This window comes from Trifolium pratense, linkage group LG4 (genome assembly GCF_020283565.1).
Source record: "Trifolium pratense cultivar HEN17-A07 linkage group LG4, ARS_RC_1.1, whole genome shotgun sequence".
Classification (NCBI taxonomy): Eukaryota; Viridiplantae; Streptophyta; class Magnoliopsida; order Fabales; family Fabaceae; genus Trifolium; species Trifolium pratense.
This window is the reverse complement of record NC_060062.1, coordinates 17,428,422-17,442,113: the sequence shown is the minus strand read 5'-3', so window position 1 is coordinate 17,442,113 and position 13,692 is coordinate 17,428,422. Positions and strand designations below refer to the sequence as shown.

The 13,692-nt window shown below is 33.9% G+C and overlaps 1 protein-coding gene across 1 annotated transcript; it reads left to right on the top strand.

Moving 5' to 3' along the window:
- Nucleotides 1-8,642: 8,642 nt before the first annotated feature.
- LOC123919950 (double-stranded RNA-binding protein 2-like) lies at nucleotides 8,643-12,931 on the top strand. The gene is made up of 3 exons (XM_045972009.1): nucleotides 8,643-9,341; nucleotides 10,734-10,953; nucleotides 11,724-12,931. Exons 1-3 carry the CDS (start codon nucleotides 9,096-9,098, stop codon nucleotides 12,635-12,637), a joined length of 1,380 nt encoding a protein of 459 aa, XP_045827965.1. The 5' UTR covers nucleotides 8,643-9,095; the 3' UTR covers nucleotides 12,638-12,931.
- Nucleotides 12,932-13,692: the final 761 nt, after the last annotated feature.

Sequence of the window (13,692 nt, the reverse complement as noted above, 5' to 3'; positions counted from 1 at the left end):
CCTCGGTCAAAGTCCCAGGTTAATAATGCTTCAGTTGAACCTGGGTATAATCCTCCGTCAAAAACCAAGGTTAATAGTGATTTAGTTAAACCGAAGTATAATCTTAAGTTCAATTATATTTTATTTTATAATTTTACTTTTTTTTTATAACTCTTAAGTCATTAACTTAAACTGTGGTATAACCCTCGGTCAAATACCAGAGGTAATAGTGCTTTATACATGTACAACGTGCAAAATTTCAAAGAAGATAAGCATAGCATCACAAAAGGAAAGAACTTTCCAAAATATTTAATCTCTAAACAAAGATAGATGAAAAACATTTTCAGCATAGACATTAGTATAACTACTTAGCGCTCCCCCTTAATTTCCTAATTAATTCCCCCCTTTGTCAGCATCTAAAAGGGTAGGAGGAAAACCTTTCTTCTCCTTTTCTTCGTAGTCGCCGCCCCCACCTTAACCTAGTTTTTTTTTTCTTGATCTACTAAGGAGGGGTGGTTTTAGGGTCAATTTTGACCCAAAATCACCCCTCATAATTGTTTTTCCTTTTCTTTTTTATTTAAATAAGTGATCTTCACATTGATCAAGTTTTTCTTTTGTGTTTTCTTTTTTGTGATTTCGCCGTCTGAGTGCGGCGTTGTGTTGTTCGTCGTCTTGTGCGACGTTTTTGTTGTCCCGTATTGTTGCGGTGTTCATTTGATTTCTATTGAAAAGATCGGCTTCAGTCAATTACAGATTCAACCAATGATTTGGGCTTCAACGCTGCAGATCCAGAGGCATGGATACTTCGGTGACTTTAACTTTATCATATTATTTGTTGTAGGCATTTTGACGTTGTATGCTATTAACTCGGATGCTGTGAGTTTTGTTCGCAGATTCATCATTTATGTTTTTAGCGATGTTGATTATGTGGTTATATTTGATGTAATCTATCAATTTGAATGAATGAATATCATTTTGTTATTATAAAAAAAAAGTAGGAGGAGAAGCTTAGTGTTTTGAGTGTCACTTCGACCTGGTTTCAGACCCGTGATACCAGTATGAAACCCGACGGTTTCAAGTTCATTTAATTGTCGAAAATAACAATTAGTTACAAAGAAATGTCATAAAAACTATTTATAATACATTCATGATTTTAATTTTAATTCAAATGGTGTAAAACAAACAACCTAAAATTAAAATTTTCAAACAGCGTTTTTCAATCTTGTTGCTCTATTCCACACATCATCACATCGTTTCTATTTCATTTTTTCTTTACTTTGCTATTTCATTGTGTTCACTGTTGGCGCCAAGATACCAATTGTAACGGGTAAATCGATTTTAGGGACGAAACCGATATAATCAAGTCTCAAAGTAGGAATTCTAATGAATTGAATAGAATTCGGTACAAATTAGATTATGCAAACATAAATGAGAGATTTTTAAGAGAAGAAGATAATTGTTGATTCATTCATTGATTGCTTTTCAAAATGAGGCACAATGCCTAGAGCTGTCAAAACGGACGGTCCGGCCCGGACGAGCTTCGGACTACATCAGGCTGGGCTAAAAAACCCGGATGAAAAATGGGCTGGAAATAATGATGCCCAAGCCCGGCCCGGTACGGGCCGTCGGGCTTTCCGGGTCAGCCATGTTTTTTTTAATTTAATTTTTACTCTTAGTGCTAAATTACATGCGGCAACATTATAAATAATAACTAATAGTCCCAAAAACCAGTTCCTATTATATAAAAATAAAACTGGACTAGTATAAATATCACAACAAAAGGCACAACAATTAAGCAAAGTGCAGTAAATAAAATAATGCTCAATTATATAAAGATATAGCATAAGTAAGGTTAGGCTCAGACAATTTCAAAAACAAAAAAAAGGGTTAGGCTTAGGCACAAAACACCCATATAAGGGCTGCTGGATACAAAACAAAGTGAAATACAAGTTCTAAAAATTCTAATAACAACTCTAAACCACTACACAAGAGGAGAGCTTCTCTATAGTTCCGACATAGTAGTATTAATAATACAAAACAAAGTAAGTTCAAATAGTAATTCCTACACACAATTATATACTTATTAATCAAACACAACAAGATTAACTCTAACAAACAAATACTAGTTGAAAAATGTTTTATATTTATCAAGATATAAGAAAGAATAACATTAATAATAACAACTCCCGTAAAAAAAAAAAAAAACAATATCTATATTATCTTATTGATATGAAAATCAAGTTGTTAGTTCTTAGACATTGATGTGTTCCATTGTGGGATACATTTAGTTTTTATGAATTGCTTTATTGACTCTTTTTAAGTAATGAGAATAATATTTTGAAATAATGGAATAAGCAGTAAAGTTTGTATGTTTATGGAAGCAAAGGACGCAAATCAACTTCCCTTGTGTTGTGTTTGTGTGCGCTATATGTTTTGGATTGGCCCAGTTGAAATGTAACATCATTATTTACTCATAGTTTTTATATATTTTTTTAAAATTATAATTTATTCGGGCTTCGGGCTGCCCGTAGCCCATTCGGGATAGCTCATGTTTTTTACGGGCTTTGTTGGGCTGGGCTAAAAAACTCGGAAATAATTTGGGCTTGAATTCTTAAGGCCCAAGCCTGGAAAAAAAAAATCAGGCCATTCGGGTCGGCCCGTTCGGGCTAGCCCATTTGACAGCTCTAACAATGCCTTTAAATACAATCACAAACGCTAAAAAGGTAAATTGACATAAATAAAACTATTTATTTAAAATAAACTATTAAAATATACTTAATTCCTGTCACAAATTGAGTGTCTCTCTCAACTTTCATTCAACTTTATCACCGCCCACCCGAATGTTTTGGTCTTAGCTTTGCCACTGTGTTAGAATAAACCGCCGAAAGAGTCTTTCTAACACTATTCATGTTAGATATAACTTATAAGACCATGTGCAATGGAAAGAAAAAAGGGTGTTGAAAGAGTGTTTCAACTATTGAAACCATTGGAGAGAGTGTTGAAAAAATGATGTGGAGGAGTTGGGTGATGAAATGCTTCAACTGGTGTTGAATCTGACCCAGGGGGCCACGCGGCGGATTTTGTTTGGTTGCAGCAGGGCGCGTGTGATACACGCGCGGGTGAGGAGAGTGGGCGAGAGTGAAACGCGGAGAGAGAAAGAGATAAGGACACATGTCTTCGTCTGATTGGCTCTCCGGATTCTTATCACATTAATACTTTGAACTCAATTATCTCATTGCAAATTATTTTTTTATTTTTTTACCAAAATTCGTGATTTTTTTCTCTACAAATAGAGACTTGGTTCATTTCATTTGGACACAAAAAAAAAAAACAAGTTTTTCACTATCTTAATCTATTATTATCTTTCTAATTAGTCTTTCTTTTGAAGTTTTAATCTTTTTTTAGTGAAATGGATCCCAACAATTCTTCTAATTATCCCAACAATTCTCAAAATTCCAACAATTCTCAAAATAAATTTTAAATTAAGTTAAGATGATTTGTATTGTATAATTACATTAAATAAATTTTGTTTTTATTACAAAAAAATTTAAAAATAAATCGTTAAGTGTTAATTATTTTAATTTAATTTCAATCGATAATTGTAATTTTATGTAATCATAAAAACAAAAATATAAATTTAAATAAGAATATGAAATAAAAAGTGGTGGGGTAGAGAAAGTGGTGGGATAGAGTGTTGAATAAAAAAACTATTGGAGAGAGTAAAAGTTGAATAAATATTGAATGATTATGTAGAAGAAAGAGAAAATGATGTGGAGTGTTGGGAAGTGAAAAAGTGGTGTTGAATTTGGTTTGCCATTGTATATGGTCTAAGATGATTTATGGATAAAAACAATTATCAGTATCTGTATCTGGTGCACTGAAACTATAATCTGGTTTAGAGGTGATCATGGAATGTTATGTGTACCAAAAATATGATGCTCTATTAAATGCATGGATATCGTCATATCAATGATGATGATAAGGTGGTGACTGTGTTCAATTTAGTTAGATGGGAAAAAGAATAATAATAATAATAATAATAATAACACCAAACATTTTTCTTCCCAAACCTCTTTCATCATTTACTTTGGTCTTCATAGTTCATTGTGGATTCGGTTGCTCCAATTTGTCAAAAGCTATATTCAGCAATTTCGGAGATTACAAAAAGTTATGTTTCCCACTTAAATCCTATCCGAAAATGAAGAACTTTAATAGTACTACTTTCACCCTTTTAAATCGTAAAAATCTTTTATTAAAAAAATGTTTTTAAATACTTCATCCGTCCTAATTTGATTGACACAGTTGGTTGTTTCACGCATGTCGATGCATAATTTTGATGGTTAATATTTTTAATTGTATAATAGTAAAAGTTATAAAAATTTGATATTTTGACAATATTCATCGAGACGAATCAAACAACATCTTATATGTTAATATTTATTTTTGTTTATTAGTAGAAAAACAAGGTCAAAGCAATATGTGTGAATAGTGCACAACAGTCAACTGTGTCAATCAAATTGGGACGGAGGGAGTACTGTAATTTTCTACAAATTTTTAAATGTAATTATATATTATTTAATAATATCACCAATTTACTTTTAATTATGAAAAATTAATATTAAAAACATTTATCATAGATATTAAAGAATAACTTATCACTAATGGTCACAAATATTTAGGTATTTCAACAACTTTTTTTAATATCCAATTTTTTTGTTGTAGATGTTCTTATAATAAAGGACAAAGTAATATTTTCATTCTAATTTTTTGTGTTATTTTATTTTCAAAAGGGGATACTCGTATTTTAGAAATATACTATTATATTATTGTAACTATTTTAAAAAAATCTTAGGTATATTTTACCTGAGATGTAATATTATCCTATGTTAGTATGATTTTTTTTTTAATTAATTATGATAAAAATAAATATATTTTAAAATAAATGTATATTGGTAAAATAACTTTAAATAATCTATGTATTAATAATAATATTGCTTAAAAAAAAACTATGTATTAATACTTTTTTTAAGCAGTATAGTATGTATTAATACTTTAAACCATTAAAGATTTAGAATTAGAATATACTAACATCATCACCACAAAAAAGAAAGAATATACTAGCATAACTTTTTTTATAAGTGGCAACATAACCATCATATCACCTTTTATTATCTCATTTACAAAAAGATGATTGATAGTGCGGAAGCCACCATGGTACGCAACTACGCATTCATATTGAAGAAAACACACCATATTTAACTACTCTATCTCATACTAGATATGATTATATCAATTAGTCCTATAATTTCAACCAAAAGAACAGTGTATTTAATGTTTAACCATGTTTCAAAGTGAGATCATCTCTAGCGGAAGTAAAACATGTAATACAAAACAGAGAATATTATATCCTACTTTTTTAACTCTCTCAATCTAAGAGGAAGAGGTCCGATAATATAAAGTTCGATTGTAAGGTAAGTAAAGTCTGATCAAGTATTGTTTTCATTTGGAATCGAACTCGGATTCTCGCAAACAATTCGTCCTAATTAAAAAAATTAATATAGAAATATTTATTTTTAAAATTATGCATTTAAGTTTTTCCATATATAATAAGAGTGAAAAATTGAACAATTGACCATGTGATTATTATTAAGAGATTATAAGTTGGTCCTCGACTCAATGTATATAAGTCAAATGAAAATTGGAGACATATTTGATATGCAAAAGTGCGAGTTTAAATTAGAGATTCACTATTTTTTAATTTTCATTTTATGTGCGTGAATTTCGTGATTAAGCACTCGGAAACTATATAAAAATGTAAAAATAAATAAAAAGAAGTTGAAGCTCAAACAAACAAACTAAGCAATAAAAAAATAAAAAGAAGTTGAAGCTCAAATAAACACACTAAGCAACGGTAAGTCTAGGAGTGATAATTTGCATAAAATTAATCTTGCCATCAGTGATGTCATAATTAAGGGTATTGTTTAAAGATTCTGCAAAATAAAAATTAATTCTTTATTGAAAAAAATTGTGTATCTCAAAATAAATAACATTATTTAGAGGGACACAATCGCTTCAAAAACAAAATGACACAATGGAAAAATATGCAATTAAAATTACATACAAATGTGACACTTATAATATGACAAAGAGAGTACTATATATTTTAAACTACTATTATTATAGCCTTAATTAATAAAATGGTCCCTTAAAGACATTTTTGGTTTCAGATTGGTCCCTTAAAGAAAAAAAGGTCCAAATAGGTCCCTTAAAGAAAAAAAAAGTCTGAATAGGTCCCTTAAAGACATCTCCGTTAATCAGTTTAGTCCCTAAAAAGAGGTCTAAATAGGACCAAACTGATTAACAGATATGTCTTTAAGGGACCTATTCGGACCTTTTTTTCTTTAAGGGACCTATTTAGACATTTTTTTCTTTAAGGGACCAATATGAAACCAAAAATGTCTTTAAGGGACCATTTTATTAATTAAGCCATTATTATACTATTATTATGCTCTTAGATTGTCCATTAACATCTCCCTAAATTAAAACAGATTTATTTTAATAACTTGGTATTCGGCCTTAGGACCGACTAATTCAAGGGGACCAATCTCATCACCTAGTTGTGGGGGCCCCATTTAAAGCCAGAGTTTTTTTTACTCTGCATGGACTTAACCCACTAAAATTGGCACTAGGAAGAATCGAACCTAATACCTTGAGAGGAGCATACTCAAATGACTCAAGCCAACACCATAAATTAAAACAGATTGATGTTCAATATATAGTGAAAGCATCTTGATGATATGATTTTATATGATGTTTTTAGAATAATTTTAATAGTTATTTTATAGTATTTTAGTAATTTTAGGTAAAAATATATGACAAATACTTGAGGAATTATATTACTTGAAAATTTATCAAGAGTTAGAAGAAATTGCATAAAAAGAGACAAAAATAAAGGAAAAATAGCACTTTTACATTGTGCCACGATCAGAAGCAGAAAATTGAAGCAAATCTCAGACACATATCATGCCACGATGACGCGATTTCATGTGCGCCTTTTTTCCTATAAATGGAGGTTCAGGCAGAAAGACACGAAAATTGGGAGAGCTGAAGATGGCAAAGGTCAAGGAGAGCAAGTTTCCATCATTGAGAATAATTTTCAAGCGCTTAATTTAAGGTTATTCATATGTATAATTTTCTAAATTCTTCTATCATGATTATTATGTCTATGAGTAGTTAAATTCTTTAGGTTAAGTTAAGTAGATGAACTTTCCTATAACTATTTGAGCCATGTAATTTGTTGATATTGTATTAATGTATTCCTCCATTGGCAATAAGAGTTTTAATTTTAAATCTCTTAAGGGTCCGTTTGATTCGCTAAAAATAAGGGACTGGACAGGACAACTGTAGTTGTACTATGTTTGATTGTAAAACTGTTTCAGGAACTGGAAAAACTAGGAAGTAATGGACAGGACAAAAACAGAATTTTTTGTACCTCACTAAACCACAGCACAACTTTTGTCCGCAGTACAAGTTGTCTAAAATGCCAAAATACCATTTTATTAACAAAATATCGTATAAGACAAAAAAATGTTCAATATCCCAAAAGTTTGTTCTGTGCTGTTCTGTCATGTGTTGTGCTGTTCTGTCTTGTACTGTTCTGTCCAGTACTTACCCTTTAACAAATCAAACACACCCTTAATGGTTAATGGTTCAATTTTTCACTCCTATATATGAAAAACATTCAATTGAGTGAAAAAAATCTGATCGTGTTGACCAGAATGATGCGACTTCGCCGGCGTTTGCGGTGGTTGAGAGCGTTTGAGACCCCTGTTGGAGCGGAGGTGGGTTGTGTACCTGCAGGCACTCCGACGCTCAAGTCAGTTTGTGTGTAAAGGTTTTCTTGGCTAAAATTATGCGTACCTTGCAAATGAAGTGAAGTCACATATATATAGCCCCCAGCGCTGGGCCAAGGCCCTTGATGGCATTAATGGCCATCAAGTGGCTGCCGGAAAACGGCTAAGGAGCCATGATGCGCAGTTAATGCTCATCATTCCGGTGTCTAGGCGTTACAGAAGCCATGGGGAAGTAGCCGTTGGTATCCCGAGCATTTATGGTGTGCCCGGTGGGTAAGGGTCAGCTTGACTACACAAGCTCGTTGGCTTGTGTACCGAGCTTCTAAGCTCGGCCCAGAACAAAATCTATCTTATATGTTCTACAGATTCTCCGACAGAGATTAATCATCATTACACATTTACACATATATCATTATAACAAAATAGTAATAACAAATTACCGTTCATTGTATCTAATATGTTTATCATGTCTCCCTTAATAAGACAAAAAAATAAATCATGTCTAAATTAAACTTAAGAATCTTCATTTTTTAAAATTTAAAAGTGAATAAAAACTTTAGTAAAAAAAAAAGTTATCCAAAAAACATTTAAATGAAATGGTAAAAAATCTCTTTCACGGGAAATGACAACTAGAAATCAAACTTATTCTCAATGTCACTAAGCAAGTTGCAACTTAAAGAGTAAAGTACACTTACATAGAAAAAAACAGATTCCGACGAAATAAAAACATTAGAAAATAAGTCAAAAAAACAAAAAAAAAAAACATTAGAAAATCTAACCTAAAGACAAGATCACATCCATCATCCATGCAATGCAACCAAACGTTTTCAGTTGACTCCTAAACAACAAAGCAATAAATAAGTTTCTCATTTTTCAAAATAACCATTATAATATTAATTTATTTTTTTGGTAACAACATTACTACTAATATTTTTATATCATCAAATAAAATAAAAAAAATTTCATTTTCTTCCTTTTTCTGAAACACTTTCATTTTCATCTTCTTCTTCCTTTCTTCTTTTCCTTCTTCACTTTCTCTTTCTTCTCTAAACCCCAAAAAGCCATAACAGTAACAACCCATGATTTCTCCGAAGCTAATTCACCTTCAGAGAAACTAAAGTTTCAACCTTTCAACCCGACCCATAAACCAAAACGGATCGGATCTGTTGTGGGTATACCCGTATAGCATATCATAGCATAGCATTAACCGTTAACCCCACTTTCTTGAGAGAGAAAGTGAGGTGATAGAGATAGAGAGAGAAAATGTACAAGAACCAGCTTCAAGAGCTAGCACAGAGAAGCTGTTTCAATCTTCCTTCGTACACGTGCCTTAGAGAAGGTCCTGATCACGCGCCGCGGTTTAAAGCTACCGTTAACTTTAATGGTGAGATCTTTGAGAGTCCTCAGTATTGTTCAACACTTCGTCAAGCTGAACATTCAGCTGCTGAGGTGGCACTTAGTTCACTCTCTCATCGTGGTCCTTCTCATTCTCTTGCTGCAAAAATCCTTGTGAGTTTTTTTTTTTCTTTTCACTTTTTCTTCTGTCGGTGCTTCTACTTCTGTAGTTTCTTTTCTGTTTTTGCGTTTGTTTTGTGGAATTACATAAATGCCCTTTGTTTCATTTGTTTAGTACTCCTTCCGGTTTTAATTATAGTTATTTAATGAATCTGAAAAGTGTATATTTGCTTATAATTAAGGATAAATGGAGTATTTACTTATTATGGAATGTTTATGTGTTGATTTGTTGGTGTACAATGCTGGTTTCTTTGATGATTTTTTTTAATTTGTTTTGTTGGTTCAATGAAGGTGATGCTGCACTTGATTATTGTCATTGAATAGTGGGGGTAAAATTGGAAATAACTAAAATTGACATAATCATAGCGGTGTTCCGAAGTGTAGCATATGTTTGGTATCACAGCGAGAATATCAGAATCACAATGATCCACCGTGATTTTTCAAAAGCTACACTCTTGCAAAATCACAGGTCACCGTGGTTTTGGCATACTCACCCTGATACCAAATATAAATGTCGTTTTTGTCATAGTCAATGTGGCACACTATGATTTTGCCAAACTAACTATTAATCAAATGTACACTAAGATTTGTTTCTTAAAAGGGGATTGAACTTTCCACTTTTTTGTTGTATATTCTTTGCAAAGAAGTTTTTTTTTCCTCTTTATGTGATTGCTTCTGGCTAACCACCTTTTATTGAGTGTTATCTTGATAATGTGAAATAAAAAAGAAGAGAATAATTGTAAACATAAATAGGCAAGAATAGATTCTGTGGCCTTTTACTTGTCTTCTAAAGTGGAATTTGTAGGATCCCTACCATGTAGTATAGGTTCCAATTTCTTGCCTATGTTTACACTTGCCTCTCTTATTCCCTCACCACAAGTTACAGCCGTTGTTCTAAATTGCAGTTGCGGTTTCTTGCCTATGTTTACACTTGCCTCTCTTATTCCCTCACCACAAGTTACAGCCGTTGTTCTAAATTGCAGTTGCGGTTTCTTGCTTATGTTTACACTTGCCTCTCTTATTCCCTCACCACAAGTTACAGCCGTCGTTCTAAATTGCAGTTGCGGTTACACTGCAAACCTTGACATTGCGGCCAAATGCATACACATGCAGCTAGTAATTGCAGTTGCAATGCCGTTGCAGTGACATCTAAAACCTTTACACTGCGGCTGTGATTGTAGTTGCGGAATGCAATTTAGAAATGTGCTCACGGGATATATTTTGTGCTTATTCTATGAGCATTTTCTTCAAAATATCTTTTGTTATCAGTGTTTTTTTTTGGTTATCAGTGTTAAAAAATGTTTATCTATGAACATTGTGTGGTATGTGTTAATTGTGTAATTGGTGATTTTTCTGCTTGAATACTAATTACTTATGATATTTTAGGATGAGACGGGAGTGTACAAGAATCTCTTACAAGAAATTGCACAAAGGGTAGGGGCTCCGTTGCCGCAATACACAACTTTCCGGTCAGGCCTAGGACATCTACCTGTTTTTACTGGGACGGTAGAGTTAGCTGGAATTACATTTACCGGCGAACATGCTAAGAATAAGAAACAAGCAGAGAAAAATGCAGCTATGGCAGCTTGGTCGTCTCTAAAGCAATGTAAGTGGCTAAATATTATGTGTAAAATATTTTCTTCAATGAAACAAATACGGAACATTACATCAATTGTCTCATGAATATACCATCAAAATAGGCCATAAAATGGAACATCGGCAATACCTAAGATTTAAATATTGGTCTCTATCCTTGATATTGCAGAAAATTGAGGTCAAATATGGTCAATGTAGTCTCAATTGTGGGTGTGTTGTGGTCTGGAGACTTCAAAAACAATGATGCTGTGGCCACAATTGCAGTTGCATAGCAGTATTTTAAAACCCTGCCAATACCCTATCTCACAGCATATAGTTTGCCTGTCTTTATGACACCTTAAACTCCTTTTTAACTCCCCTTGTAAATGTTGTCAAATAGCAGCTCTATAGCGCTATAATGTAGCGGAAATTGATCAAATCACAGCTGAGATGTGGTCCCTATGCAGTGTTCTTCTGATAGTTTTCCAACTACCACACTGCAATTCAATTATTTTCCTGCCTAATTGTTATTTGTTACTGCCTTAAGCAATTGTTTCCGCTATGTGCTCAGTTTCAACAAGCCCCAGCCACCGTTCTAATTCCATCCATGTCCATGTCTTTGCCTAAGTTTTTTTTGTTTGATTGTTAACTTGATAACAATGCCTTATTGATGGTTGTTGTGCGTTCTATTATGATTTATATTATAAATGATAAGTATGTCTTTAATTGGTAGAGTAGCCATCCCATTTCGGAATTGATCGGAACTATAGTAATTTGACTATAATTTTTGTTCATTGACAGTGGCAAAAGAAACTGCAAGCTCTTCAACTGAACCGGAGAACAATGATGAACTAGAACAGATCACCATAGCACGGGCCTTACTGAACTACCGTCTGAAGGAAAAGATGGCAATGTCCAACCCTAATGCTATGATTCCATTTCCAATGAAGTTTCAGTTTCAAAATCCAAGGCCAACCAGTCCTCAACCTCGACCAGCAACATCAAAGATACTTCCCCTAATTTGCCAAAAGACAGCACATCGAAACAGGCACCCCGCAATGGCTTCGGCCAGCGGTGATCACAATTCCATTATGTCACCGCTTTCTTCTACACCAGAAAGCCGATGGGCCCGTCGCCCTAAATTCCCTGCAGCAGGAGCAGCGCCTTATGTGCCCATTCGACATATGCGATCATCTTGCCAGGGAGTTGCACCTCCAGTGACCATAAGGACTGCAATACCTGTATTCTCCCCGCCACCATCGGCAGTGTCCTCTCAAGTAATGCGGCCCCCTCCTATACGAGTTGCTCCTCCGATCAATATTCGGCAGGCAATTCCAGTGTATGCTGCTCCAGCCGTTCGAAAAGATGAACCTGTTCTCATCAGCAAAGACAAACCAGTACCAGTACCAGCACCAGCAGTATATGCTGTTCCATCGATTCGAGTAGACGAATCTGTTCCAAGCAGCAAAGGTGATCCCGCACCGGCAGAAAATGCTGCTCAAGTAGACGAACCTGTTCATATTTGCAAGGATGATCCAGCACCAGCAGTTTATGCTGCTGCAGCAGTTCGAAAAGACGGACCTGTTCCCATCAGCAAAGATGATCCAGTGCCCACTATTGGCGCCCCTGATCAGGAAGATAAAGTTGATACCAAAACTGAGAATATTCCAGCAGAATCTGCAAACATGCAGATGTTGGAGCAGCTGAAAATTTGATTGTGCGAATCTAGAGTTTGTTTCTGATCTCTTATAATGAGTGATGTAATTGTTGATGAAGGTTAGCATGAGCAGTGGAATGAATATATATGTGAAATTGAAGAGCATTTTAGCACATAATTTGCTCATATTTTTGATATTATTATGTATGTTGGTCATATCTTAGTATACCTTGTTCAGCGAGCTTCATTCACTGCTCCTTTCTTGTTGGTCATTCCTACCCCCTAAGTCACTTTGGAACTATACTTCCCATCCAAATGTATACTTCCCAAAATGTATGTGGTTTTTTAGAAACTTTGGAGGTGGGAAAAAAGATGTTGTCTTAGAAGTTTCTTTAGAAGTATAGATGCCGGATGTATAGTAAATATGTTGCTCTGAACGAGTCAGAAAGAGATAATTCCAGTGATGGCGTACATTGCTTGAAGGTTCTAGAACGGTGGAAAGATATCCAAGTCATGACGGAGACTAGTGTTCGACGGTGGTAAAGGTACATGCAAAAGTGGTTAGCACTTTGATGCTCATGTCACTATGTGATAGAAGTCGAGTAAAAGAAACTATGAATGAATCGTACCTTGGCTTGAACCTGAGTTGCACTTAAATAAATGTATATGTTGTAACGACTCCTCTCTAGTGTGGTGAAGAGTGTGGGGAACCGTTGAGATGAAGAATAGGTGATTCAAACTACTTACACAGAGGTATGTGTGCCACTAAAGTAGTTTGAATCCATTGTGAACCGTTGGTATGAGCTTCAGCTTAATTCGGAAATTGAATATTTTTAAGAGAGCTTCTTTTAACGCCCTGAGTTTTCTTGTGCGCCCCCTAAAAATACCAAAATACCCCTTCTGCTACTTAAGTAGCGAACTAGCACCCCTATACATGAAATTTTCAAAATTTTATACGTCTGCTGTTGCTTAAGTAGTGGACGGTGTAAAATCATGAAAATTTTACATTAGGTGTTTTTCTCATATTTCTCATTTTTATAACATCCGTTACTTAAGTAATGAAATGGTATAAATGAAAATGAGAAAGGGTGCGCGAGAAACCCTGGGGCACCA